Below are 26927 nucleotides of genomic sequence, written 5' to 3'. Positions count from 1 at the left end.
CCATTTGTAGAGAATTATAATTTTTTGACGTTAAATGTTTGCTGTTTCTGTGTGTGTATGTGTAAGAGAGAGTTATTTTCTTTTGTTTTGTTAAGAGACAGGATCTCACGCTGTTGCCCAGGCTGGAGTGCAGTGGTGCAAGCATGGCTTAACAGCCTCGAACTCCTCGGCTCAAGTGATCCTCCTGCCTCAGTCTCCCTAGTAGCTGGGACTACAAGTGTGCACCACCGTGCCCAGCTAATTTTTCTGTGTTTTGTAGAGACAGGGTCTCGCTGTGTTGCCCAGGCTGGTCTCAAACTCCTGGCCTCAGGTGATCCCCCTGCCTCAAAATTCTGAAGTGCTGAGATTACAGGTGTAAGCCACCATGCCAGCCAGAGAGAGCTTTTATCTTTTCTACACAAAGTGTGTTTCCCCCAGAAGAAATGCCTTCCTACTTTTGTGATGAATGTGAATAGAATGCAGACAGAAATTACAGAAATTCCCTGTGCCCCAGCACCTTACCAGGACATGCCTGGCCTGGTGGGGTGACGGGGTGTTGTACACAGTGAGGGGAGGGAAGGGAGTGGGAGAGGAGGTGAGCAGAGGGGACCATTCCTGGTCAGAAAACAGTGAGGAGGCCGGACACCGTGGCTCACGTCTGCAATATACCCAGAACTTTGGGAGGCTGAGTCAGGCGGATCACTTGGGGTCAGGAGCTTGAGACCAGCCTGGCCAACATGTTGAAACCCCGTCTCCACTAAAAATACAAAAAAATTAGCCAGGCGTGGTGGTCCTCCTCTGTAATCTCAGCTACTAAGGAGGAGAATCGCTTGAACCTGGAAGACTGAGGTTGCAGTGAGCTGAGATCGCGCCACTGCGCTCCGGTCTGGGTGACAGGGCAAGACTCTGTCTCAGAAAAAAAAAAAAAAAAAAAAAAGAGTAAGGAAAGTGAAGTCCTCAGGTGGGGGGAAATGTAGCTGCAGGCAAGAACCAAGGAAGGTGTGGAGCCCCTAACCCAGTAGGGGAAAGGCTTGCTACCTTGAGCCCCGAGAGTGTCAGCATCCTGTACCTTTGCAGAGAGAACTTCCATCTACTCACAACGAGATACACCCCACTGCACGGTTAAGAAAACTAAGAGGGGAAATCAGGAAGAAGGGAAAAGAAAAGAGGAAAACCCCAGAGGAGACGAGGAGTCAGGCCTGGGCAGGGGTCTCCAGATGACGCATGAGGCTGTTGAGGAAAGATTTCCTTTGAAACACGTCTTTTATCTTGTCCTTTTCCATGTATGTGAGCGTGTGTTTTGGAACACACATAAAATGCGAGCACAGTAGCTGGCGTCTGATTTCTGCCAAGGTGCACAGAAATGGAGGGGCATGCCCAAACACTTCTTCATGGCTGCTGGATCAGGAAAGTGTTGCTTCTGTGGCCGTGAAGATGGAGATTTGCTGAGAGGCCAGGAGAGCGATGATGGGGGAGGGCTACTTCGGGAGAGGAAGTGGACAAGACCAGAGGTTGGAAAACAGGGGATGGGTTGATCCTAACAACTTGGAAAGGAGGGACTGGTACTGGGAGTAGGAGGTGGGGCCCAGGGGGAGGGCAGAGGACCCAGGAGCTTCAGCGGTGGACCCGGGGTGTGGCCGTGGGCAGGTCCCCAGCCCTGTCTGCAACTAGGGCAGTGCTTCTCAACCTTGAGGGAGCGGGGGAGGACACCACAGAGGGGAGGGGCATCTGGACCATTTAAATCCCTTTCTCCGCAGGGGGCCCAGGCAGCCTTGTTTCTAAGCTCAGCAGGGCCACTTACTATGCAGCCAGGGATGAGAACCAATGGCCCACCCTGCTGGGTGCTGGAATATGTAATGAAGTCCTGTGTGGGTCTGTCATGAACTCAGATTTGGCTCCTAACAGGTGCTGAGTGCATGTTTGCAAACCCAGGCACCTGTTATAAGGACAGAGCTAAAGCAAGGACCCTGCGGAAGAATGGGCGGAAGGGACTGATGAAGTTGGGGGAAGGAGGTGCAGAGGAAAATGTTGAGGCTCGCTCTGGACTGCCTCGCCTGGGGATGGGGAACAGGGCTGCGAGGGAGGGGCAGCCAACGCTTTGAACTTGGGTGGGGCCTCCCTAAATAGAGCAGGGGAAGTCCAGGTGCTGGGCAGGGCTGTCTTCACCTGCCCATCCTCAGCGCCGTGGGGGGACGCGGCGCAAAGAAGCCCTCCTGGGACTGTGGTGGAAATACCCACCTTGAAAGGCAGAGAGTGGGATCGTTGCCCTGAGCACCCGGGTGTGGTCGCAGCACCTCCTGTGAGGCCTCCCGACCTGCAGCTGGCTCCTGCATGTGCACCTGCCACTGCTGGCTCCAGGCCCAGGCCCAGCTGGAGGTCCAAGCTGGAACCCTGGGCAGTGTCCAGTGCACTGTGGCCTCAAAGTGCCAAGCCATGGTTTGGTACTCCAACTGGCAAGGCCCTGGGTTCAAACCCTGCTCTGAATTTGTCCTGTTGCTTCCCCATGGTGTCATTTGGTTTGTTCCTCTGTCCCTTGTGTTCCCTGATAACCAGAAGTTACCTCTCAAAGCTTGGTTAGATCAGATGAAACATCTTTGGCCAAAGAACGTCACAGGGAAGGTTGGGGTCTTCCTGCTGCATCATCTCATACCATTCTGCTGTCACACTTCTGGCGGAGGTTTTTAACGATCCAGTTTCCTGGACCCCTCCCCAGAGGCTCTGATCCTGCCATGCTGATATTGGAGCCCAGGTATCTGTATTTTTTAAAACCACCCCAAGTGATCTGCTGTAGTGCATCGCCTGCATCCCTGACCCCAGTAGCCAGCTGGTCAGGGACTGTCCTTGGTTTTCTGAAGGGCATAGAATAAGGGAGTGGGTGGGACAGTCCAGGTAGGTGCCAGCCCTGGTGGCCAGTGCTGTCAGGTGTGAGGCAGGATGGGTGGCCTCTGGGCTACCATAAAGAGGGGGATGGGTTCCCTCGGGGCAGCTCCAGGTTCAGCTGGGAGTCCTTGCAAGACCAGGAGTGCCCCACGCACTGTGCTCCCAGCGTCCAGCATAAGGCCTGACTCAGCATGAATGTTTATAGGCACAGCGCTTCCCTGGGCCTTAATTCCCCTAAGGAGCTGAACTAGGTGATGTCAAAAGTCCCCCTTAGCTTTGACATTTTATGACCTAACATTGTAATGGAATCACTAACATGCATGGTCATTTACAGAATGCTCCTAAGGCCTTTCCAGGACACTCCTATTGTTCCCCCCACCTCGCCCCCACCCACTGCCTCCACCCTACTCAAATAGTAAGAAAACATTCACAGGTGGAGACTTTTCTTCAACAGGTCTTTAGTGGCTGGGCACGGTGGCTCACGCCTGCAATCCCAGCACTTGGGGAGGCTGAGGTGGGAGGATTGCTTGGGCCCAGGAGTTTGAAACCCAGCCTGGGCAATATAGCAAGACTCTATCTCCACAAAATTTTTTAAAAACTTAGTAGAGCATAGTGGCATGTACCTATAGTCTCAGCTACTCAGGAGGCTGAGGTGGGAGGATCAGCTGAGCCAAGTAGTTCGAGGCTACAGTGAGCTGTGATTGTGCCACTGCACTGCAGCCTGTGTGACAGAGTGAGACCCTGTCTCAGAAAAAAAAAAAGAAAGAAAGAAAGAAGGAAAAAAAAAAGAAAAGAAAAATGGTCTTTATTGAACATCTATCTTTGTACTGATGAGCACCCCAGAGACACCTGGGCCCATCAGGGTTTCTAGAATGTTCTAGAATGTTCAGGATCCCCTGAGTTGGCAAGACTAGACATTTAGGGGGAACTGTATGACAATCACCCAAAACTGATGGGCAGAAATGCTGTGACCCCAAATAGGCCTCTGGGCCTTGATGGCATCCTCAGTAACATAGACAGCGTGGCACCCCTTTGCGTGTCTGAACGCAGAGGGCTGGGACTCTACCTGAGCAAGCACAGGGCGTCTGGGCTCACCTGTGAGTCCTGAACTGCACAGCAAAGTGGAGAAACTGACCCAGCTCTCGGCATGTGTCCTTGGGAGCTACTTCCCTCTGTGGTCACCAGGCAGCATGTGCCAACCTGTGGGCTTGGTGCCTCTCAGGGAGACTCTCTGGGGTCTGAAGAGTGAGGTCCCTGCCTTTTACCCGTCTCTGGACACCCCTCTGGGCCTAGGCCCTTCCCTGTGAATCCCCTGCTTGAAGGAAGAGACCCACAGCCCTGGGGTTCCTCTGGGGTGCCAAGTGGGGGACTGTGTTTGGTCCTGGGGAGGATGGGCTGCAGCTCCTGAGCAGGCCAGGGGTGCAGGACCCCTCCCTACCCCGCTTCTCCTGTCCTCCTCCTTCTTGCCCCCTCTTCCCTCCTGTTCCCACTCTCTTTCCTCCTCCCCAGGTCCCACCAGACTGCTCCATGCCCCGGCCCACAATTTGGCTGAAGGCAACAATCCCTCTCTCGCACCCTCCTCCCTTTTTCCAGTCTTATCAACTTCACTTCCCTGTGAAATGAAGGGGTGGGGTGGGGTGGCAGGTAAGAAAGAAAGAAAAAGCACTTCATGCTCACAACACAACAAAAAACAGGTTTAAACATTTTACAGGTTTCAACAGTTTTCAGGCCGTCTTGTCACATCTTATCAGATCAGCCAGAGCCGCAGGTAGGCGCTCCGGGAGCTGCTTTGGAGAACAGAAGCTGCAACATTCCAGCCCAGGCACTGCCCCGCCCTCCACACCCCTTCCCTCCCTTCCCTTTTCTCCCCAAAGAAACATCCCACAGGGCTCCCTGGGATGAAGCGCAGGGCCCGCAGCCTCTTCCCTCTGACTGGGGTATAGTCTGTGGCCAAACCCTTGGCTTTGAGCTTCTGCCTGCATCCTTTCCTTCTTCCCATGGCTGTCCAGAACCATGGTCCTCCTGGACTCTCAGGTGGTCCCTGGCAGCGGAGCTGTGCCACCTCCTCGGATGGCACCTCGTGGTCCTGAAAGGGAACCTTTAGAAGCGAGTTGCTAAAGTCGCTCACAGAATGTAGAAGTGGTCATTTGGCCAGCAGGGCTAGTGTGTTTCCCACGCTCCTAGGGCCTGTCGTCAGGGGCTCCTGCCTGAGGGGAAGGAATAGCTTTTTACTTGGTTATCTTTTCTCGGCGTGCGTGGGTTTTTCTCCTGTGGTGTGGATCACTGCCTGGGATATCCCTTTCCACTCAGAGTCACCCCCAGACCTCACCTTTCTGTTCCTGCTGCACTCACGGTGACATTAGTGACACAATGCAGGGTGACAGATCCAGGAAGGGCTGGCCAAAGCCCAAAGGCTCAGAGTTTAGCCGAGCCAACCTGAGGGACAGACCCAGAACCTGGGTCCCAGGACAACAGGGATGAGCTGGCTTTGTAGCTTGTAATAGGAGCAGGGTTAGGGCTGGGAGGTCCCACTGTGTGGTCAGAGAGGGGTCCCCAAGGGAAGGCAGCTGTACACTGAAGGCTTAGGATGCATCATAAGAAAAGCAAAAGGGGGAAGCGCAGAGGAGGGAGGGGCCCTCTGCGTAGGTATGTTGGCTGTGCATCTCTTGGGGACTTCGTCCGGAATACGGAAAACACGAGCCAGACCTGGGCGCCTGCTGCCAGTGTTGGCTGGGCAGGGGCTGAGGTGTTGGGAGAACCCACCTTTCCAGCCTCCTAGTGTGAGGTTCAGGCCCTGAAGCTGGGCTGGCTGGCCCTCGGCCCCTAGCCCCTCCCTGGTGACCTCACCCCTTGGCATATGGCATCACTGCTCCCACCGTGAGGCTCAGTGTCCCCCCACCCGTGTGCCCACAGCCAAGATCGGGCCTAAAGTATAATTCAACTTTTAGCTCCTAGGCAAACATCCCCAGATGGATTTCTAGCTTCTGTTTCCCTCTTGGGCCCAGTTCTATCTCTATGTGGTGCCTGGAGGTCTCTCTGGCCCCACACACTTCCTCGTCTTGTTCCCAAAGCTGCTTTGCTTCTTACCTTCCCATCTTGGTGGACACCATCTCCATCTTCCTGGTCATCCTGGCTCAAAACCTTGGCCATACTTCCTCCTTCCTCCTGTTTCGCATGGGATCAAATGGCTACCAGTCCTTATTCACAGCTTCCTGTCTGTTCCTGAAGCCACTGTCCTGAGATGGCCAGGGGGCACATCCCCTGCCACAGACCCTGGTGACCTAGGCGCATGGGTCTTGCTCCAGCTGCACAATGAGAGCTGGGCCCTGGGAGGTTGCAATGGATCCCCAGGCCCCAGAGTCTCCTTAGCATGCACGCAGCCCTGCCTCCCAGCCGCTTTCCCAGCACATACCTCTTGTCTCATTTTGCACATGACTGACAGGACAATATTCCAAAGCCCAGCTAAGGAACGTGCTGGTTTGTCTGATAATGCCTGGCACTCAGGGCCCCTCCCTAGCTGCTTCCCTTCCTCTGCTCCTCTATGTGGCTCCTAGACCCTGGCGTGGGGGGACATGCCACCTTGTCTGGAGCTGTCCCCCTGCCACCTGTCACCACCTGAGGGCCCCTAGCCATCCTTCTCCAGCTCAGTAACTGCTCCACTTGGAGCCCTCCAGAGGTAGTGAGGACCCACTTGCCCCCGTTCCTGCAGATCGCTCGCCCTGACCATGCACCCTCTGGCCCGGAGGTTACTGGAGCTGAAAGTTACAAGTGCCTTGGGACCATGTCTCACTCATTTAAGTGCCCAGACCTAGTAGGTGCTCAAGAAATGCTTGTTGGTCTGTTACTGACAGCAGCTTCCTGGGCTGGGTGCTCCTCGGGTGTGGATTCATTCATCTCCACGTTCCCAGACCTGGAACCCTGCCAGGCTGAGAGTCATCACTCAGTTCGTGTGTGTTGAGTGAATAGGCAGTGAATGATTTTGTTTACCAAAGCCAGACTTTAACCTGCTCTCTGAAGGACAGGCACTTCCTCTGACTCCACAAATCACCAGGCCCCAATCTTGACAGCTGGGGCTAAATCAAGACAGGAGCCCACTGGGCTTGGAGCCCGGGCAGCTGCTCCTTCAAGGTTTCATCTCAAGACCATGGGTCCCAGCTCAGGGCCTGCACCCACTCCACCCTCACCCTTCCCTTCCTGTCCTAGACATAGGCAAGGGTGCTCCCACCCCTGCTGGAGATGCAGGGGAGCCAGAGGGCCCCTGCCCCCTGTTGAGAGAATGAACTAGCCCCTCATGGCAAGGCCCGGAGACATCTCCCACTTCTTCGATGAAAGGCACCCCCTGAGGCACCTCGGCACTCTCCCAGAGCCACAGGACACAGCCCCACCGGAGCCCCTTTGGGCTCAGAAGAAACCCCTTACCCTTGGCCCTGTACTGAAATGTCGACAAGGTCCAGACCTGTGCTCAGTACCTGCAGGGTGCACTTGTGTTCCAGGAGGGCGAGGAACAGTGGCAGCTGGAATCCTGAGCTAGGTTTCTCTGACTTTGTCACAAGCCCCCTGCCAAGCAGCCAGGTGAGCGCCTCCAGTCCAGGCCTGTGGCCTCCCTCATCCTCAGCAGTGATTGCCTCGTCACTACGGGTGTAAGCTTCTTGGAAGCTCCAGGAGTTGGGTGTGTCAGAGCCCACCAGGCCCAGCCCCACGGCATGCACATGTGCCCCTGAACTGGCTGGGCTTCCTGTCCTGACATCTGCCAATCCTGAACGGCTTCTTGACCTAAGTGGAAAGGTAGTGGCCTGAGTTCCAAAGCCAACGCTTGGTTCCTTACTTCCTGCTCTTTCCTCAAACCTTTCCTTTCCCTTCTAGAAGTTTCCGTGGAGGGTGGAGCCCCTCTGGGCCCAGGAACAGGTTGGGCCTTTTTCCAGTACTGCCCAGGAGCCAGCAGGTGGAGCACCTGGCCCTGGGCTGTTGTGGGGTTGACAGGAGCACTGTGGCCCCCACTGCAGGGAGAGAAAAATGACCACAGGAGAGGTGGTTTCTGACTCCCTCTCCTCACCTTCCCTCCTCCTCTCCCTCTCAGCAGCCATGTCAGTCGTTTTAAGAGACACCAGATCTTCAGATCAGAGTCTTCAGATGCCTTCCCTTTGAGGCTGGCAGAGATGGTTAGGTTTCCGCATGGAAAAAGGTGAGGGCAAAGGGCCCACTTCTGCAAAGAAGGCATGACTGGGAGAGGCTTGGCCCTGGAGGGCATCCTGAGACCAGAGGGAAGAGGGGAGCCTTTCCCTGGGCCGCAGCTCCTGGGTCCACCTTCTACAGCCCCACCCATGTGGAGCCAGGTGGGTCCCTTTTGTGCCCAGCCCCAGAGAAGCCTCTGAGAATGTGCATTCATCACCCCCAGGTTAGGAGCCTGGTGGGTAAAAGAATCGTGAGCCCTGGGTTCTCCTCCCACCTCCCGGGCAGCCAGCTGTGTGACCCCGGAAAACGACAAACCCTCTCTGGGTCTCAATCCTCCCATACAGAGGAAGAGGGAATTAGACTAGACCCGGGGCTCTGGAATTTCGTCCTGCAGAGGGGCTCTAGGTGGGGAGTTGGAGGTTGGGGATGCAAACACCTCCCCTCCTTTTATTTTTTTAAATTTTGCTATTTAACTATTTTAAAGTGTACTATTCAGTGGCATTAAGTACATTCCAATGCTGTGCGGCCATCACCACTGTCTGTTTTCATCACTCCTAACACTGTACTTATTAAGCAGTAACTTCCCACTTTGTCCCTTCCAGAGCCCCTGGCAACCTCTGTTCTACTTTTTGTCCCTATGAATTACCTAGACACCTCATGTAAGTGGAATCATACAGTGTTTGTCCGTCTGTGTCTGGCTGCTGTCACTTAGCTTGTTTTCAAGGTTTTTCTACGTTGTAGCTTGCATCAGAATTTCATTCCTTTTTTTTTTTTTTTTTTGAGATAGAGTCTTACTCTGTTGCCCAAGCTGGAGTGTCTTTACCTAGAACCTTATGTAAGTGAAATCATATAGCATTTGTCCTTCTGTGTGTGGCTGCTATCACTTAGCTTGTTTTCAAGTTTCCTCTACATTGCAGCTTGCATCAGAAGCATCAGAATTTCGGCCGGGCGCAGTAGCTCAAGCCTGTAATCCCAGCACTTTGGGAGGCCGAGACGGGCGGATCACGAGGTCAGGAGATCGAGACCATCCTGGCTAACACGGTGAAACCCTGTCTCTACTAAAAAATACAAAAAAAAAAAAAACTAGCTGGGCGAGGTGGCGGGCGCCTGTAGTCCCAGCTACTCCGGAGGCTGAGGCAGGAGAATGGCTAAGCCTGGGAGGCGGAGCTTGCAGTAGGCGACTGCACTCCAGCATGGGCGACAGAGGGAGACTCCATCTCAAAAAAAAAAAAAAAGAAGCATCAGAATTTCATTCCTTTTTTTGGGGGCCGGGGGACAGAGTCTTGCTCTGTTGCCCAGGCTAGAGAACAGTGGCGCAATTGGCTCACTGTGACCTCTGCCTCCCAGGTTCTAGCAATTCTCCTGCCTCAGCCTCCCGAGTAGCTGGGATTACAGGCATGTGCCACCAGGCCCGGCTAATTTTTGTATTTTTAGTAGAGATGGGGTTTCATCATGTTGTCCAGGCTGGTCTTGAACTCCTGACCTTAGGTGATCCACCCACCTCGACTTCCCAGAGTGCTGGGATTACCACCACCACACCCGCTTCCTTCCTTTTTCTGGCTGAATAAGGTCCCGTTGTATGGATGGGCCACCTGTTGTTTATCCATTCGTCTGCTGAGGACTCTTGGATTGTTTCTACCTTTTGGCTGCTGTGAGTAGCACTGCCATGAACACTGGTGTACAGGTGTCTGTTGGAGTCCCCATTTTCAACTCTTTTGGGTGTATACCAGGTATGGCATTGCTGGATTATAGGATGATTCTCTGTTTAACTTTTTGAGGGACAGGGCTCTCTTTTCCTGTGTTCTGTATGTAGGGTAGAGGAGGGAGATTGTGTGTGATTCCCTCTGGGAGGCCACCTGGGTGGGTGCAGGGCTGCATACCCTAATGGATCACTCAGGGAGTGGGCGCTGGCAGCACAGTGGGGGTCCCTGGCAGCAGCCAGACCCCCATCCGCAGGGGATTGGCCGTCACTGGGTGGATGGCAGCATCTGAGGCCAGCAATCCCAGTATCAGACCAGGCGGGATGCCCTGCACAGGGTGCCTTTAGGTGTCTCACCATATGTTAGGTGCATAAGTCAATGCAGAATCCAGGCTGACCTGAATTCACTGATTAGAAATGCTCTCTATGGCCGGGCGCGGTGGCTCACACCTGTAATCCCAGCACTTTGGGAGGCAGAGGCAGGTGGATCACTTGGTCAGGAGTTTGAGACCAGCCTGGCCAATATTGCAAAAATCTACTGAAAATACAAAAATTAGCCAGGCATGGTGGCACATGCCTCTTTTTTTTTTTTTTTTTTTTGAGACGGAGTCTCACTCTGTGGCCCAGGCTGGAGTGCAGTGGCCGGATCTCAGCTCACTGCAAGCTCCGCCTCCCGGGTTTACACCATTCTCCTGCCTCAGCCACCTGAGTAGCTGGGACTACAGGCCCCGCCACCTCGCCCGGCTAGTTTTTTGTATTTTTTAGTAGAGACGGGGTTTCACTGTGTTAGCCAGGATGGTCTCGATCTCCTGACGTCGTGATCCGCCTGTCTCGGCCTCCCAAAGTGCTGGGATTACAGGCTTGAGCCACCGCGCCCGGCCAGCACATGCCTCTTATCCCAGCTACTTGAGAGGCTGAGGCAGGCGAATCACTTGAACTCAGGAGGTGGAGGTTGCAGTGAGCCTAGATCACGCTTTTGCACTCCAGCCTGGGCAACAGAGCAAGACTCTGTCTCAAAAATAGAAAAACAAATGTCCTCTCTGCCTTGTGCTCACCATGCAGGCCCCGGGCAGCCCTCTGGCCACAGCAGGCATCATCAGGGTAGAGGCACAGAACTGGGGTAAGGGGTGGGAGTTAGATGAGGCCACGCATGAGGTTTAGGTCTGGCTTATTTGGAGAGGAATATTTCACTCCAAGGGGTCAATACCAAAGTTTCCACAAGCAGCCTGTTGTGCAGTGCACCCACAGCCCATCCGCCTGGCTGCCCGTGTCTGTCCTCAGCCCAGCTGGGCAGTGGGTGGTCAGGGTGGAGGATGAGCCAGCTTCAGGAGGAGGGTGGCAGGGCCCTAGGGAAGGGAAGGACCAGGCCAGGAGTTGGGTATAAATAGCCCCTGACCCAGCTGCGAAGGCCTGGCAGGGTCCTCTGCCCTCCCCCTCACCAGCTGCCAGTGCCAGGCAGGTCTCTATCCCCCTTGGGAGCCTGGCCATCATCTCAGATCCTAAACGTAGGAACTTCCTCAGCGGAACCAAGGAGTCTTGTCCTGTGTGTAGGCGGAAGCTCCGGATGCCGGGAGGTCTGGCGAGTGAGGGGCATCAGGCTGGTCCTTTGGAAGAGTTCTTCATTCCTTTCCTCCAGAATCAGCGAATACCTAGCATGTGCCTGGCCCTTTGGAAGGCCGAGTGGGCGGGTGTGTGTGTGTGTGTGTGTGTGTGTGATGGGGGAGGGACTGGGGAATAACTGGAGAACATACTACCTCTCTTCTTGGACACGGAGACCGGCACAGCCAGATGGAATTGGAAACAAATCAATTCAGCACTTTGGGATAAGAAGGTTTGAATTAGGTATAGGAAAGACTCAGGCGGAGGAGAGGTGACTTCTGTCTGGGAGCTCACAGAAGCCTTTAGAATGGTGGTGACCTAGGAATCAGGTTTCGAAGGATGGGCAGGATATTTCCTGGGGGCCTGGCAGTGGAGAGGTGCTCTGGGCCGAGGGCTCAGCATGCGCAAAGGTGTGGAAGTGTGAAACGGCCCCACTGCAGTTGTTCAGCTGGCTAGGCAAATCCGTCAAAGCCACGCGCACTTTGGCACAAAGAATCCAGGAGCATGAGACTCACTGTGCCGCCTCCCTCAATGGAACGTGTACTTCAATAATGGGGAATAGGAGTGGCGAGTTAAAGTAATGTGTCCCCGATGGTGGAATTTCAGCAATGTGGGGGCAGGAGGCTCAGGGTGGGGGTGGCCAGGCATGTTTGGGGGAGGGCAGCCATCCTGCAGAAATCAGTCCCATGGCCACTGCCTCATTAGTCTCTGACACCGGCCCAGGAGCTAAGCCCCATTGCCAGAGGCCTTGCTAATTACTCGCAGGATGTCCCCATCTGAACTGAAGCCTTTGAATGGAGCATCCTGAAAATGTCCTTTTGCCTGCACTCTTTGCGTGACCTTGAACTCTCAGCCAGATCACAACTGTCTTTGTTCCGCCACCCCTGTGAGGACTGAGGTCTGATCCAGGCATCCTTCCCAGTGTTGGATGGGAAGGGGCTGAGATTTCTGATGTGTTCTACCAAGTCAGGGATGCAAGGATGGAAGAAATGAGGTTGGTGACAAGGCAGGGAACAAAGTGCTGGGGACAGCTCCAAACACACCGTAACCATAGCAACCACCATCTAGCAAGGGCTCCCCACGTGCCACACACTGGATTGTGTCACTTATTCCTCCTGTCATGTCTATTTTACTGATAAAGAAACTGAGGTATAGAGAAGTTAAGAAAATTGCTGAGATCAGCAGCTAGGAAGTGGTAGAGCTGGATGGGACCCTGGCACCATGGCTCCTAGGTCCACAGTTGGTGGGACCTGGGCAACAGGAAGGAGACAGGGTTTGGTGGAAAGAGGGAAAACAGCTCATCATGTCTGAGGCTCAGGAATTATTCTCAGAGGACATCACACTGGAAGTCAGACAAACCCAGGGCTTGAATTCTGGCTCAGCCACTTCCTTGCATAAGTCACCCAACTTCTCCATGCCTGTTTCCTCATCTGTAAAACGGGGATGACAATACTGACCTCTCAGAGTTGCTGTGAGGATTCAGTGAGATCATGTATTTGAAGTGTCTGGCACAGAGCAAGTACTACATAAATAGTTGTCATTAGTATTGCCAGTGTCCATGTAACTGCGGGGACAGAAGGAAATCCCCGTGGGGCAGAGGAGAGACTAAGTCTGCACAGCAGGAAGGGCTCAGTGGCGTCTCCTTCCTGGAGATGTCTGGGGAGCACTCTGTCCTTTGCGGCCAATCAAGCCATGCCAGGCAGTGTGCCAGAGCTCAGGTGCTCTGCTGGGCTGTGAAGACCCACCTGGGAGGAAGCAGGGAAGCCCTTGGAGAGCTGGGTGAGGAGCCGCCTTGCCAGCGTGGGCCCCCCGACTCCTCAGTCCCCTGAGCCAGCCGGCCTGGCTCTGTGGATATGGCTGTGTGGCCTTGCACAAGTTGCTCCTCTTTGATGGTCTGTGCTCTGTGCTTTTTCTTTTTCTTTTTCTTTATTTCTTTTTTTTTTTTGAGATGAAGTGTTGCTCTGTCACCCAAGCTGGAGTGCAGTGGCGTGATCTTGGCTCACGGAAACCTCCACCTCCCAGGTTCAAGCGATTCTCCTGCCTCAGCCTCCTGGGTAGCTGGGATCACAGGCGTGGGCCACCTGGCCTGGTCGGCCTCTGTTTTTCATCTGTATAATGGGCTTAGTGCTCCTTTTGGGCTCCTCCTGTGGGTTCCGCTGTTGGACCAGGGCTCGGCCTCCAGAAGGTGTAAAGCAAGGGCTGGGAGAGGGGGAGGAAGGAGGAGGCAGGAAGGCAACGGGAAGGGGAGGAGGAGGGCAGAGGAAGGGTCTCTGAGTGCCTCTCACTCCTGTCTCAGCTCCTCGCTGCAGCGGTCCTGCATAGGGCTTTGGGTCCCAAACACCAGAGGAAGGAGCGGGGACAGTCCAGCCTTCTTCCCTGTATCTTGTTCCTGAGCTGCCCATCTAGGATGGTGCAAGGCCAAGTTGTCTGCACTGAACCCTCCCTCAGTTTCCCCTTCAGTGATTGCAGGGCTGTGGGGACAGCTGGACTGGACGTGCTGCTCAAGAGCATGGGAGGGGCAGCCTGAGCCCGGAGGGAGGCTCAACGGGGACATTTGCAGCCCTGCAGACAGGGCACGGTACCAAAAAGCCTTAAGCAAGCTAATTTACTCTCTAAACCTCAGTTTCCTCATCCAGGAGATAGTGATGTTCTTCACGTTCGGGAATTGATCAGAAATGTTGCCTATAAAGTGCCTGGCAAGCAGTAACAGTTGCTAAATGGCAGATGTTTGACTTGGCCCTGCCTCCAGCCCAGAAGTTTTGTGTACTAAAAAGTACACAAAAAAGCTGAACCCTGCCCCATGGGGTCTTCTCCCGGCCCCTCTTTCCGAGGCTTTTGCTCATCGCTTTTTGTGGGAAACTTGACTTAGGCCAATGCTGGACCAAAGCCTTGGTCAGTGCTGGACACACTGGGAGAGGAGATGGGCCCCTTCTTCCAGCTCACACTGCCCCTGGTCATACGGCAGATTGCAATTGTCCTTGAAGGCCACTGACACTCACGGGTCATTTTCTCAGGTTCTCCCACAAAATGTCATTTCTGCTGTTACTGTGCTGAGGGGAGGGAATGGAAAAGTATCAATTCCAACCTTGGTTTTCTAGTATTTTAAACTCTTCTGCCCCACCCCATAAAGTCATTCTTTCTGTCGCTGACTCTTTATAAAACCTGAGAGAGTTGATGGAATATTGATTGAAAACTGAGGGGCAGAGGAATGGAGTGAATTGACCAGTCACCTGCTGTTGGGTGTGGGCAGTGAGATCTGCGATCTCCCTTCTGACTCTGTGCTAAACTTGTTTTGAAACAAAGCCAAGCTCCAGTCTCTCATGAGAAAAGAGGTGGAGCTCTAGAAACTTTTAGGGAACTGGAAAGATGGTCATGGAGGCCCTGGTAGACAAAGGGCTTGGTGCAAGCCAGTGATTCCTTGGGCAGACACTGGGAGGCTCTGGGCTGGGCTGGCAGCATCATGGGGAAGAGGCTGAGGGCATTGCCAAGGGTGGTGTGTGTGTGTGCGCGCGCGCGCTCACGCACACGTGCGTGTCCCATGAGTCACTGAAAGTGTCCATGTGGCCCCAGTATCCTGGACTGCCTTGGAAATTGCCCAGCCTGATCTCTTCAATGCCCATTAGGGAAGCTGGACCCAGAACCTAGAAAGGACTGGATCTGGGCCCCAAATACCATCTTTCTAGTCCAAACCTCTTTTCATGGCTTTGCATTGCCCCCATGGGCCCCCACAAGCAGTTTCTGCTGGTCCCATCCCCCCGCAAGCTGGATACAGCCAGAGGGCTGACTTGCCTGGGTCAGAGCTCTGCACCTTGAGGGGTGGCACGCTCCCAAGGTCAAAGGTAGCACATTCAGGTGCCAGGGCACAGGCCCTCTGCCTCTCCACCTACGCCGGGGGTTCACAAAGCGTCCATGGAGCCCAGGATGGGCTCTGCGCTTTGTGCCCGCAGTGTCACTACCCTCTGTCTGCCTGCAGGTCCCTGGCCCTGGGCCAGCAGTACACATCTCTGGGCTCACAGCCCCTGCTCTGCGGCTCCATCCCAGGCCTGGTCCCCAAGCAACTGCGCTTCTGCCGCAATTACATCGAGATCATGCCCAGCGTGGCCGAGGGCGTGAAACTGGGCATCCAGGAGTGCCAGCACCAGTTCCGGGGCCGCCGCTGGAACTGCACCACCATAGATGACAGCCTGGCCATCTTTGGGCCCGTCCTCGACAAAGGTACTGCCTCAGGGCTGAGGGGGAGGGGGGTAAGGAGATGGGTGGGGGGAGGGATCAGGACTGTATGCCCTTCCACCCCAGTAAGGGTGCCTCTTCTCTGAAGCCAGGGTCCCTCTGGGAGGGTGATAAATTTTGTTGCATAGCTGCCACACCTTCCCAGGTGCTGCTGGGGGCTGGGCTGCCTTGAGATGCACCAGGATCCTGAGGTTTGAGGGCCGACACCAAGAAGGCCACAGACTTCCTTCCTGGCTTTTGCACAGTGGGAGCCTCAGGCTCCCGCTGTGGACATTTGTGACATTTTCCCAATGCTGTGTTAAGTGCTATGCAAATACCGCTTTGGGGTGGGACTGACAGCACTGCCACCCCCAGGTCCCTCCCATCTAAAAAGTCCTCAGGAGCCGAGGAAGCTGCTTGGTGCTGTCATAGCATTGCGTTGCCCCCCAAGAGCCCTTCTGGCTTTCCTGTTCATCCTCATGCACTGTCAGCTGGATACGCCCAGGAATCATGGTGGGGCTAGAGGGTGCACTGGCCTCTGGGTAACTTTCCAGCTATCTTGCAGCCCGGGAGTCTAACTGGCTGTACCTCAAGTGGACAGGGAACCACGTGATTTGACTTTGAACCTGGAGGCCCTGGGAGGGAGGCTAAGTGGGACAACTGCTCCCAAGAAGGGGACTTTGGGGCTCACGGACTGGGTGGAAGATGGGCAGCTCTTTGTGGAACGGCAGTGTCCAGGAATTTCACGATCCCGGCAGGGCTGGCCATCGCCAGAGTTGCTCTGCCACCCAAACTGCTGAGCCTAGCCCTCCCTCCTATTAGAAGCTAGGGAATTAATGGGAGCTGCCTGTACAGCCAGAAAGAAAAGGGATCTGACATTCGGGTGAAGGGGTAGGGTGCTGGGTGGGGTGGGGGGAAACTGACCACCCCCATTTTAGAGTGCAGTTCTCCTTTACCGGTGCCTCAGGTGCACAGGGTCTGTCCCATCTACAGGCAGAGTGCGGGCTATTGTCATGGGACAGGAGGATAATTAGCAAATCAATGGATGATGATTCTGTTTACGCTTCTATTACCAAAACTAATTATTCCTTGTTGACACAAAAGATTTGGCCTCTTAATTGGGGCCAAGTGGCGGCGGTTTGCATTTCAAACTCGATCTTGTTGGTGTGTTGGTCTCAGCGCTTTCCGGTGCCCCTTCTGGGGCCAGGTAGCGCTGGATCAAACAGCTTGCATCTAGGCGCACTCCCCAAAAGCGAGTCACCTCTGATCGCTCTTCCCGTCTCCGGCCAAGAACCAGGGGAAAGCGGGTCTGGGTGCGCTGCCCATTCACTCCGCGTTGAACGTTTTAAGTCACCGCCGTAGGTTCTGGCACACGCCCCGGTCCCTAGAGGGCCCGAGGACAGGTTTGGGTTGCGGCGGGAGGGGCGATGTGTGCCCGAGAGTTTAGGAATTTGCTGGTGGCAGCGAGGAGAGCATCCCGGAAGACGCCGCGAGCGCATACGCGCCCCAGTCGGTGCCCAGAGCCCGGGCCTTGAACCCAGGTTCGCGCCCAGCTCCGGCTCCATGTTTGCACCCCGCCCCCGGCGAGTCCCTACACCCCAGCCGCGTGGACGGCCAAGGGTTAATCTCTGCCCCCCGCTTTGAGACCCGGGGAGCAGAGGCTCTGGCAGCCCGGGGCGCGCGTCTTCCGCGAGTCTGGGGGCGGCTGGGTCGGCGGCCGGAAGGGGCGAGGCGCGGCGGCTGCGCGGTTGGCCCTAGGCGCTTCCCCGGGCGGGGCGGGGGCGGGGGCGGGGGCGGGGGCGGGGGCGGGCGCCGGAGGGGCCGGGGCGGCCTGAAAAGCGCCCGAGCGCCGCCCCCCACCGCGCGGCCCGGGCCCCGCGCCCGCTGCGGTCGCAGTGCCATTCACACGCCCTCTGGCCATTCGGCGCGGCGCGGGGGCGGGGGGCGCCGCTTCAATGGGGATTTCGCGGCCCGGCGCCGGGGCCGGGGGCGCGGCCCGGCCGCGGGAGCCGCCCGTTGCTACGCGGTGGCGGCCGGCACGGCGGCCCGGGCCCGGCGGCCGCATTATGCGGGTAATGCGGTGTGACACCGCGCGAACAAAGGCGGATTGAGCGGCCCAGCGGGCCCCGCCGGACGGGGAAGGCACAGCGGGGCTGTCAGCGCCGCTCCCAGGCTAATCCCCGCCCCGCCCCCGCCGCCCCCGCGTTCCAGGGGCTGGGAACCCAGCGCGGCCCGGGGCCCAGGCGCCGCTGCTGCCGCGGGCCGACCGGAAATGAGGGGCGCCTGCCCTCGGCCCCTCTTCCCCGGGGCGCCCCGAGGGCTAGGGCGGCTGGGATTGGGGCGAGTGAGCGGCGCGGCGGGGACCCCGGGGTCGGGAGCACAATTGGACGCGGGACCTCCGGCCCCGTTGCCGCAGTCGTAGGTCGGGCTTGGCAGCGCAAGCGCGGGGCGCGGGCGGCACCGGCTCTGCACTCTCCGCCCTCCCGCCGGTGGAACTGGGACGGGCCCCTCTGTAGGTGGCGCAGGAGGGCGTGGGGGCCGCGGAGAGCGGCCGTGGGAGCCACGAGGGGTCCCGGGTTTCCTTCTTGCAGCTCTCGGCCCACAGCCCAGGAGAGGAGGTGGGCGCCTGGCTTCTAAATAAATTTGGTCACATTTATGACCAATTTTGCCGACTAGGCCGACCCGGTGTTTCGCAGCCTGTGCCAGGTGGCGGGTCACCTCCGGCTCCGGGGTCCTGCCGTGAGGAGAGAGATGGTTGGGCTGCAGGTCTTGCAGGCCTTGGCCTCCGTAATCGTCAATGTCCACATCTATAAGATGAGTAAAACTTTCTATGTGAATGAAGCACATGCAGAGATGATGACCGTTGTGAGGAGGTTGGAGCACACCCCTGACAGTCTCCCCTTGCCCTGCGCTGGACCCTGGGATAGAACCAGTGGAATTGCCCCGTGTCTCTCCCCTTCTGGGTGGGGCATGGCCGTGTCTGGGCGTGAGGGCAGGAGAATGGGGATGGGGAGACTGAGGCACGGGCCATTACCCTCCTGGTGAGAGGCGCTAGGGGCAGAGGGAAGCCGTGTCCATTTTTTTACAAAAAGGGCGACAGAGACCGAGAAAATGAGAGGGGTCGCCCCTATGCATCTAGGTGCGGAAGGGGTGGGCCTGGGCAGGTTTAGGCTATAGATTCCCAGGCCTCCCTCCTCGCAGACCTGGAGCTCACTCAGGCGTGGGAGGGCTAAGGCCTGTGCTGGGTGGTCTCTGGACTTCGGGAAGGTGGAGGGCAGGGGGTGTGTGACCAGCTCAGAAGTGGCTTCTGTTAAGGTTGCTGCCTTATCTCTGCAGCAACCTGCCAGAGCTTTGGTGTTGGCCCCTGTTTCTAACAGGCACTGCTCTGCCCTGTGGCATTTGAGGCCCTGGGCTAATCAGCAGCCTGGGGCCTCAGTTTGCTCATCTGTGAAGTGGGGATACCCAACTGGGTCTAAACCAGCCAAAGAGGGTGGCGAAGCTGCCTCCCTCTTGCCTCAGGGCTGGTGAGCTCTTCAACTCTTCCTGGTCTCCTTCCCCTAACGTCCTGGCCTGGGAGGTGGAGGCAGGGCAGGTGCTCCCAGGCCGGGTCCTGAGTGCTGCCTCCCCACGGCCTCCCCGCAGCCACCCGCGAGTCGGCCTTCGTGCACGCCATCGCCTCGGCCGGCGTGGCCTTCGCCGTCACCCGCTCCTGCGCCGAGGGCACCTCCACCATTTGCGGCTGTGACTCGCATCATAAGGGGCCGCCTGGCGAAGGCTGGAAGTGGGGCGGCTGCAGCGAAGACGCTGACTTCGGGGTGTTAGTGTCCAGAGAGTTCGCGGACGCGCGTGAGAACAGGCCGGACGCACGCTCGGCCATGAACAAGCACAACAACGAGGCGGGCCGCACGGTGAGCCAGGCTGCCCTCCCCCAACCCTGCAGGGAGCCCCCCCCTTCCCCTCCGGAGCTGGCCTGGCCCCCACCCCACCCCTTCCGGCAGCCCTGTGGGTCGCGGACTCCTTTTCTCCTTGGCCAGGCTTGGCCCCCTCCCCACCCCACAGCCACTTCGGCTGTCCACCCTCCTTCCTCCTTGGGCAGTTCCTGGACTCCACCCCACCCGGGATGAGTCGGCCTGGGAGCATGGCCACCCCGTGGGATCAGGTACCACCCGCCCATCCTGTGCACCTTGGCACGCAGTGTAGGGCTGTCAAGTCCTGGGAACCTGGCTCTCAATTCAGCCTCCACTCCCTTACTGTGCTTGTATGATCTAGGGTGAGTCACAGTAAGTTCCCAGCCTCAGTTTCCCCATGTGTTAAACAGAGATAACTCCTATTTTTTATTTTTATTTTTTGAGACGGAGTCTCGCTCTGTCGCTCAGGCTGGAGTGCAGTGGCTCGATCTTAGCTCCCTGCAACCTCCACCTCCCGAGTTCAAATGATTCTCCTGCCTCAACCTCCCAAGTAGCTGGGATTACAGGCGTCTGCCATCACACCAGCTAATTTTTGTATTTTTGGTAGAGACGGGGTTTCGCCATGTTGGCCAGGCTGGACTTGAACTCCCGACCTCAGGCGATCCTCCTGCCTCAGCCTCCCAAAGTGCTGGGATTACCACCACGCCCGGGCAACAACTCCTATTTCATATGCTGTGAGAAGTGGACGTGCTGTCTGCCTATGCTTGGGGTGTGAAGGGGGAGGGAAACATGGTCCTATTCTTTAGGTCTTACCTCAGTCCCCATCAGTTCTCTTCTTGGCACAGAGGAGTAGAGAAGGCTGGAGGGAAGGGGGTGGGCAGGGGCAGAGAGGGAAGGCCCAGATGTGCCCCCTCATGAGGTCAGTCTGGGGGCCAGCTGCCACTCCTCTCCCCCAGACTATCCTGGACCACATGCACCTCAAATGCAAGTGTCACGGGCTGTCGGGCAGCTGTGAGGTGAAGACCTGCTGGTGGGCGCAGCCTGACTTCCGTGCCATTGGCGACTTCCTCAAGGACAAGTATGACAGCGCCTCGGAGATGGTAGTAGAGAAGCACCGTGAGTCCCGAGGCTGGGTGGAGACCCTCCGGGCCAAGTACTCGCTCTTCAAGCCGCCCACCGAGAGGGACCTGGTCTACTACGAGAACTCCCCCAACTTTTGTGAGCCCAACCCGGAGACAGGTTCTTTTGGCACAAGGGACCGGACTTGCAATGTCACCTCCCATGGCATTGATGGCTGCGATCTGCTCTGCTGTGGCCGTGGCCACAACACGAGGACGGAGAAGCGGAAGGAAAAATGCCACTGCATCTTCCACTGGTGCTGCTACGTCAGCTGCCAGGAGTGTATTCGCATCTACGATGTGCATACCTGCAAGTAGGGCACCAGGTAGGGCTCCGGGAAGGTGGGGGAGGCTGGGAGCCTGGGCGCAGGGAATGGGGTTGTTTGCTCATCTCTTCTTCTTGACGATTCCCTTCTGTTGCTGAGCTATCCAAGACACACAAGTTCCCACAGTCAAAATAGGAAGCCAGAATTTTTCAAGCTTCCATGAGAATGGTCCTTGGGCAGAGACTTGGTGGATTGCACAAAGCACAGATAAAAACCCAGTGTTGGCTGGGTGCAGTGACTCACACCTGTAATCCTAGCACCTTGGGAGGCTGAGGTGGATGGATCACCTGAGGTCAGGAGTTTGAGACCGGCCTGGCCATTATGATGAAACCCTGTCTCTACTAAAAATACAAAAATTAGCCAGGCGTCATGGCAGGTGCCTGTAATCCCAGCTACTTGGGAGGCTGAGGCAGGAGGAGTGCTTGAACCTGGGTGACGGAGGTTGCAATGAACTGAGATTGCACCACCGGACTCCAGCCTGGGCGACAGAGTGAGACTCCATCTCAAAAAACAAAAAACAAAAACCAAAAAAACAAAATCCAGTGTGTGCACATTAGCTACCAGCAATTGATTAACATTTTTACACAAGTTAGTAAGTTATGAGCCAGATCAAATTTTTGCATAGCCACTAGCTGTCATTCTTGAGCATTCTGTGGAGCTGTGGGGTTGGAAGCTGGGAGACCTGATGTCTGGTCCTAACTTTGTCAGCAACTTCCTGTTCTTTCACTTTTCTGGGCCTCAGCTTTCTTACTATAAAGTGGTGATGGTGTTGGGGGGTGGGGGCAGTTTAAATACCTCAAGCGGAGAGCCGAAATGTCTCCTCTACCCCTGAGGCAGAGTCAGTGTGCATCCACCTTGAACTTCGAGGGCAAGTTCTTGCACAAGCATAAATCTTACCGGCCTCAGGGAGGTGGGTGGGGGAAGCGGCATATAAACCCATATCCTGACAGATCTGAAGCTTGGGTGGAGTGGGGAGCACTCTCACCGAGTTTATGGATGATGACGGGGAGCAGGAGGGATTCAAGTTCAGAGTGGCTGGGATGAGTAATCAAAGGATCAAAGGCTGGTGGATTTTGTTCCCAAGCTTCCCAGAGGTGGCCTGCCTGGGAGGCGCTATGCACTGGCTCTGGGTTTCACAGCACCCCGGGATAGGTCAGCATGGATGAGTAGTAGTCCTGGACCCCAGGAGTGGAAGGTTTTGGAGGCTGGGGTGCCCTTTCCTCCTTTTCTCTCCCCTGAGAAGGAGCCTAGTGTGTCGAGGCATGAGCATGGGTGTTGGAATTAGCACAGCACACCCTGCTGTGCTCCAGCTCCTACCACTTGCCAACCGTGTGACCCAAGCAAGAAATTCTTCATAGAGCTGGTTCCTCATCTGTCGTGCTCCCCAGAGGTGCTGTGAGGGACAAATGAAAGGACCCTGGGGACAGGGCTTGGTTAATTGGGAAGCACTTCCCTGCTGGGTCATTGTTGGCTGGGGTGGTGCTGGGGGACAGCAGTCTGTGAAAAGGTAGAGTCCCCCCTCGGTGATGCAGTTCCGCAGGGCACCTCTGAGCTACTGGCACATGTCTGTGCCATAGGGAGTAGGGGAGGGAAGTGGATGGGCCTCTCTTGAGATATGGGAGGTACCTGACATCATGGAGAAGAGCTCTGGCTGAGGGGCGACTCACTCAGCCCATCTAGGAAGCCCCTCGGTGCAGCTCAAGTTCTGTCCTGATGGGGACAGTTCAGAAAGGCAGTAGGTGGCACTGCCTTTCTTGGTGTCTGAACAAAAGCAGTGTGGGGAGTGGGAGAGGATGAAGGTGAGTCCAGTGGCTCCACTCGTCCGCTCAGCTGTCTGGCCTGCGAGTGCCAGTTTCCTCCTCTGGTCAGTGGTGGTGACAATGGCAGCCCAGCAGAATTTTTTTTTTTTTTTTTTTTGAGACTGAGTCTCGCTTTGTCGCCCAGGCTGGAGTGAAGTGTGCGATCTCGGCTCACTGTGACCTCCGCCACCTGGGTTCAAGTGATTCTCCTGCCTCAGCCTCCCAAGTAGCTGGGATTATTATAGGCGCCCACCACCATGATCAGCTAATTTTTGTATTTTTAGTACAGATGGGTTTCGCCATGCTGGCCAGGCTGGTCTTGAACTCCTGACCTCAAGTGATCCACCTGTCTTGGCCGCCCAAAGTGCTGGGATTACAGGCGTGAGCCACCACGCCCAGCCAGAATCAGTACTCTTCATCAGCCCTCTTTCTCCCCATTTCTGAAATGGACAATGAATGTTTTTTTTTTCCTCAATCTTATGTAAAATGCTACATAGATATGGTTTCAAGATGCTGTGGTCCAAGTGGTTTCTACCCTGAATGCCTTCTCTGTGGAAGCTCTGGAGGCCTCACTCTGTGACCAGTGGAGGACACTCTTCCGACATGGTGCCCTTTTGATGAACACTCCCAGGCCAGCTCTTCTGCCTCACTGAACCCTGGCTTCTTCATTTGTGAACTGGGGATGAGAACTGTATTCTGTGTAGGGTTGTCCTGTGGACTGGAGACCTGGTACATGAAGGGCCTGGCCCGGGGCCCTGGTGCTCAGAGGATAGCCACAGAGGCTCCTGGGCCAAGCAGAGCTGACCTCCCAGAGCCACCTCTGCAGGCGAGCGTCCTGCTCTAGAGCAATGGGCCCAGGCTTGGCCGAGACCCTGCTACTCCCTGCCGACGCTGTAGGCAAGACGGGAGCCTGCGGGACGCACTGGCAGGGATGGCAGGGGACAGAGTCTTGAGCTGTTCTCTTGGCTTCCCCGACAGTCTTGGCAGTGCAGGCAGGAGAGAAAAGCGAGTCCCAGAGCAGGCCCCCGGGCCCTCCACATGGCGAGGAAAGAGCCCCTGTCAAATGGCTTGTGTCCTTCCTTTGTGGGAAAAACACCTTTTCTGTAGCTTTTTGTAGCTTTTACCCAGTGTCTCTGGCTAACCATTGATTTGGTGCCTTACAAGTGCCAGATTGATTCCTCGTCACTCTGCTGTTGTGAACATGGTGAGCTGGAAAGGTTCCGGCAAGAGTCAAGTGGCCTGGCTGCGCCCACGCCCTGGATCTGTTACTACCTTGCTGAGAGACCTTGGCTGTGTCCCTTCAATCTGGCTGAGCCTGTTTCTGCCTCTGTAAAGTGGTCTTACCTTGGCCTCGTCAGCCCCCAGAGAGCTGGGGGTTGACTGGGAATGCTTCAAACACTTTGTGAGATATGACTATGCAAATGAATAAAATGAGCACACTGCTGCTCCAATGGGAAGGAATTATTCGTAATTAAGTAGGCTTTCTCCCATTTGGACAGCTCATTATCAAGCTATTTAGTGCGGTACAAAAACACAGTGCATGCCTGGCGTGAGCCCAGCACAGCAGTTGACTCGGAGTTGGGGACTGGGCCCTTGGCCGGGCATTGTTTCTCCCATCCTGAGTGACCTGCTCCTGGGCTTCCTGTTGTCCAAGGCCCTCAGCTAGAGGTGGGGGAGGTAGAATTTCGATCCCATTCTGTGAACTCAAAAGCCCTGCTTCTCCTGTGAATCATGCAACCTCCCTCAACAGTAGGCCCAAAGCACAGAGGTCAGCTTGGAGAAGCCACCCAAGTCCTCATCACCTCTGAGCACCAGGGACATGTTCAGCTTCATCAGCAGCCTTTGATCTTTGAACCCCAATGGGTGGTCTCTGGGAACGGAATTATGTTTCTAATTCTTCCTCTTTATTTTCCCCAAGGGCGCTGGGAAGGGGTGAAGTGTGTGGCTGGGCGGATTCAGCGAAGTCTCATGGGAAGCAGGACCTAGAGCCGGGCGCAGCCCTCAGCGTCAGACAGCAAGGAACTGTCACCAGCCGCACGCGTGGTAAATGACCCAGACCCAACTCGCCTGTGGACAGGGAGGCTCTCCCTCTCTCTCATCTTACATTTCTCACCCTACTCTGGATGGTGTGTGGTTTTTAAAGAAGGGGGCTTTCTTTTTAGTTCTCTAGGGTCTGATAGGAACAGACCTGAGGCTTATCTTTGCACATGTTAAAGAAAATAAAAATGAAAAAAAAATTCGACTCCAACAGAATAGGCTGGGCTAATGTGAGCTCTCGGCCTGGCAGTCAAGATATCAGCATGGGCAAGGTTCTGTTTCCAAACTGCTGCTTCTGGTGACATTCCAAGACGCCTGTGAGGTGGGAGTCGGGAAGTAGGGTGCACCCCTGCAGTCTCCTTTTCTTGGTCTACTCCCATTCAAATTTGAGCTAATTTCTCTTTCTGATAAAAGCCATAGGTTTAGCTAGGTTGAAGTGGTAGGGAGGTCCGCGGCAGTTGTTAGAGTAGGATTTGGAGTTTGGAAGAACTGGCAGCTCAGGGTGGCCTGGTCAGCCATTTGAAGAGCAGCTGTGTGTTCTTCTGTCTCCTTTTCTCTATAACCCTGTTCTGCACGAGAGGCAGACAGATCTCAAAATCTTTTTCTACCATTCTGCAGTTTCCACAGTCAATGCAGTTCTTTTTTTTTTTTTTTTTTTTTTTTTGTGGTAGTGGACATTGTAAATAGGTTATGTAAGGGGGCAAGTCTTCTCCAGCTCAAATGGCTTCCTAAATAAAGAAGCAGTATCTTCGGAAGGGGCCATTCAGTCCTTCCCAGCCCTGCTCACCTGCAGATTCTGTGTACAAATACTCCAGGTAGAGCAGCTGGACTCCAGGTCACCTTAGTATAAGTTAGACAAAGAATCCATGAGGGAGTAGCAATCGGTTCCTGAAATTCCAACCTTGTGACTAGCAGATGGGAAGGATGAAAACCATCCCTTTGTTTCGTCTCCAGTATGGACCCATCTTACTGTGTCCTTTCTTCTCTGGGGCCAATGTGAGTAAACATGGACAGAGCTCTTTCCCCCAGCTGCTCCTCCCTCACCTGCATGCTGAGATAGCTTCCACCCATGCAGTTCCCAAGGATCTGGATTAGAAGTTCAAAGGGGAACCAGCAGTCACGTACTCCCTCGGGTGAAGCAGCTCATGGCTGAGTTCTCCCTGAGGCATACTGGTCCAGCCAAGGGTCCTAGAGAAAGCTAGCAAAAGGGAGGCACATGGATTTAACAGTACGAATCAGTTCAACAACTGTCTTAGGGAGAATCAGAAAGAAGAGATGCAGCAGGGGAATGAGCAGAACAAAGGTTTTTCTTTCTCCCCCTTCTCTCTGGGGTCTACCTGAGCCTGACCTAAAATACCGGGGCAGCGATCTCCCAGCTGGTGCAGGCGGGCTTGCAAGGCGGCCGTCCGGGAGCCCGCCTTCACTCCTAAATCTGCTGGCCACAAGCCCTGCTAAAGATACACATCTCCCCACCTCCGCCGAGTCTGAAATGCCCCTCCCCATCTCACCTTAGACTGAAAAGTTTTAAATCATGTCAACTGGATAATGCTTGCTTTATGTGAGAATACTTTAGCAGAATGGATACGAATTTTCAAAACAATCTTTTCATATCTATGTATTCTATATTAAAAGTGATAAAGTCATGTTTCTGGGGCGTATTCAAGTAGCTGACAAGTAATTATTTAATAATAGTACATGAGTGCATTGTAATGATTCTCACCGTAGTCAGGTAATAGTATCCAACCGAAATTTCCTACCAACCTGCTGTATCCAAAGTTTTGTAAAAAGTTGTAGAAGTTGTTGATCTTTTTGATTTTATATTCAAAAAGTCTCTTTTTATAAATATTATTTATTATACAATGTATATACCTTTGAGTTAACTAAGATTATATATTATATAAATATATATATATTTGGAGAAAATATATTTCATCATGCAGTTTTTTTCTGTTAAGTCATTAAAGAGAAGGTAAACAAACCTAAAATGGATACATTGTACGCTGTGTGGAGTTTCCAGATTAATGCTCAGGAGGTCAAGGATATGAGATTCTGAACATAGTGGCCTCAGCTAATTAAATGACCAAGTGAAGGTCATTTCCTCTGTTCTCTAAGCAAGATCGTCAGACATGTCATGGACAGTGGGTCTGATATACCATAGGACATTCTTAAAGGCTTCTTTTGTTCTAAGTTAACTTCTAACA

General features: G+C 55.0%; 2 protein-coding genes across 9 annotated transcripts in view; one reads left to right on the top strand and one right to left on the bottom strand.

Annotated features, from left to right (window-relative positions):
• Positions 1-26715, top strand: part of WNT3 (Wnt family member 3) — a 53868-nt gene extending 27153 nt beyond the window's left edge. Inside the window, exons 2-5 of the mRNA XM_033184117.1 lie at positions 15303-15544; positions 19181-19446; positions 20403-20890; positions 24608-26715. Of these exons, the coding sequence (XP_033040008.1) occupies positions 15303-15544; positions 19181-19446; positions 20403-20882 (988 nt within the window). The 3' untranslated portion in view covers positions 20883-20890; positions 24608-26715. The remainder of the gene's footprint in view (positions 1-15302; positions 15545-19180; positions 19447-20402; positions 20891-24607) is intronic.
• CDC27 (cell division cycle 27) overlaps positions 1-26927 on the bottom strand; it is a 506999-nt gene that overhangs the window by 263877 nt on the left and 216195 nt on the right. The gene's annotated exons all lie outside the window — the stretch shown is intronic.

This window comes from Trachypithecus francoisi, unplaced genomic scaffold (genome assembly GCF_009764315.1).
Source record: "Trachypithecus francoisi isolate TF-2019V2 unplaced genomic scaffold, Tfra_2.0 Lachesis_group20, whole genome shotgun sequence".
Taxonomy (NCBI): Eukaryota; Metazoa; Chordata; class Mammalia; order Primates; family Cercopithecidae; genus Trachypithecus; species Trachypithecus francoisi.
This window is presented reverse-complemented; position numbering and strand designations above follow the sequence as displayed.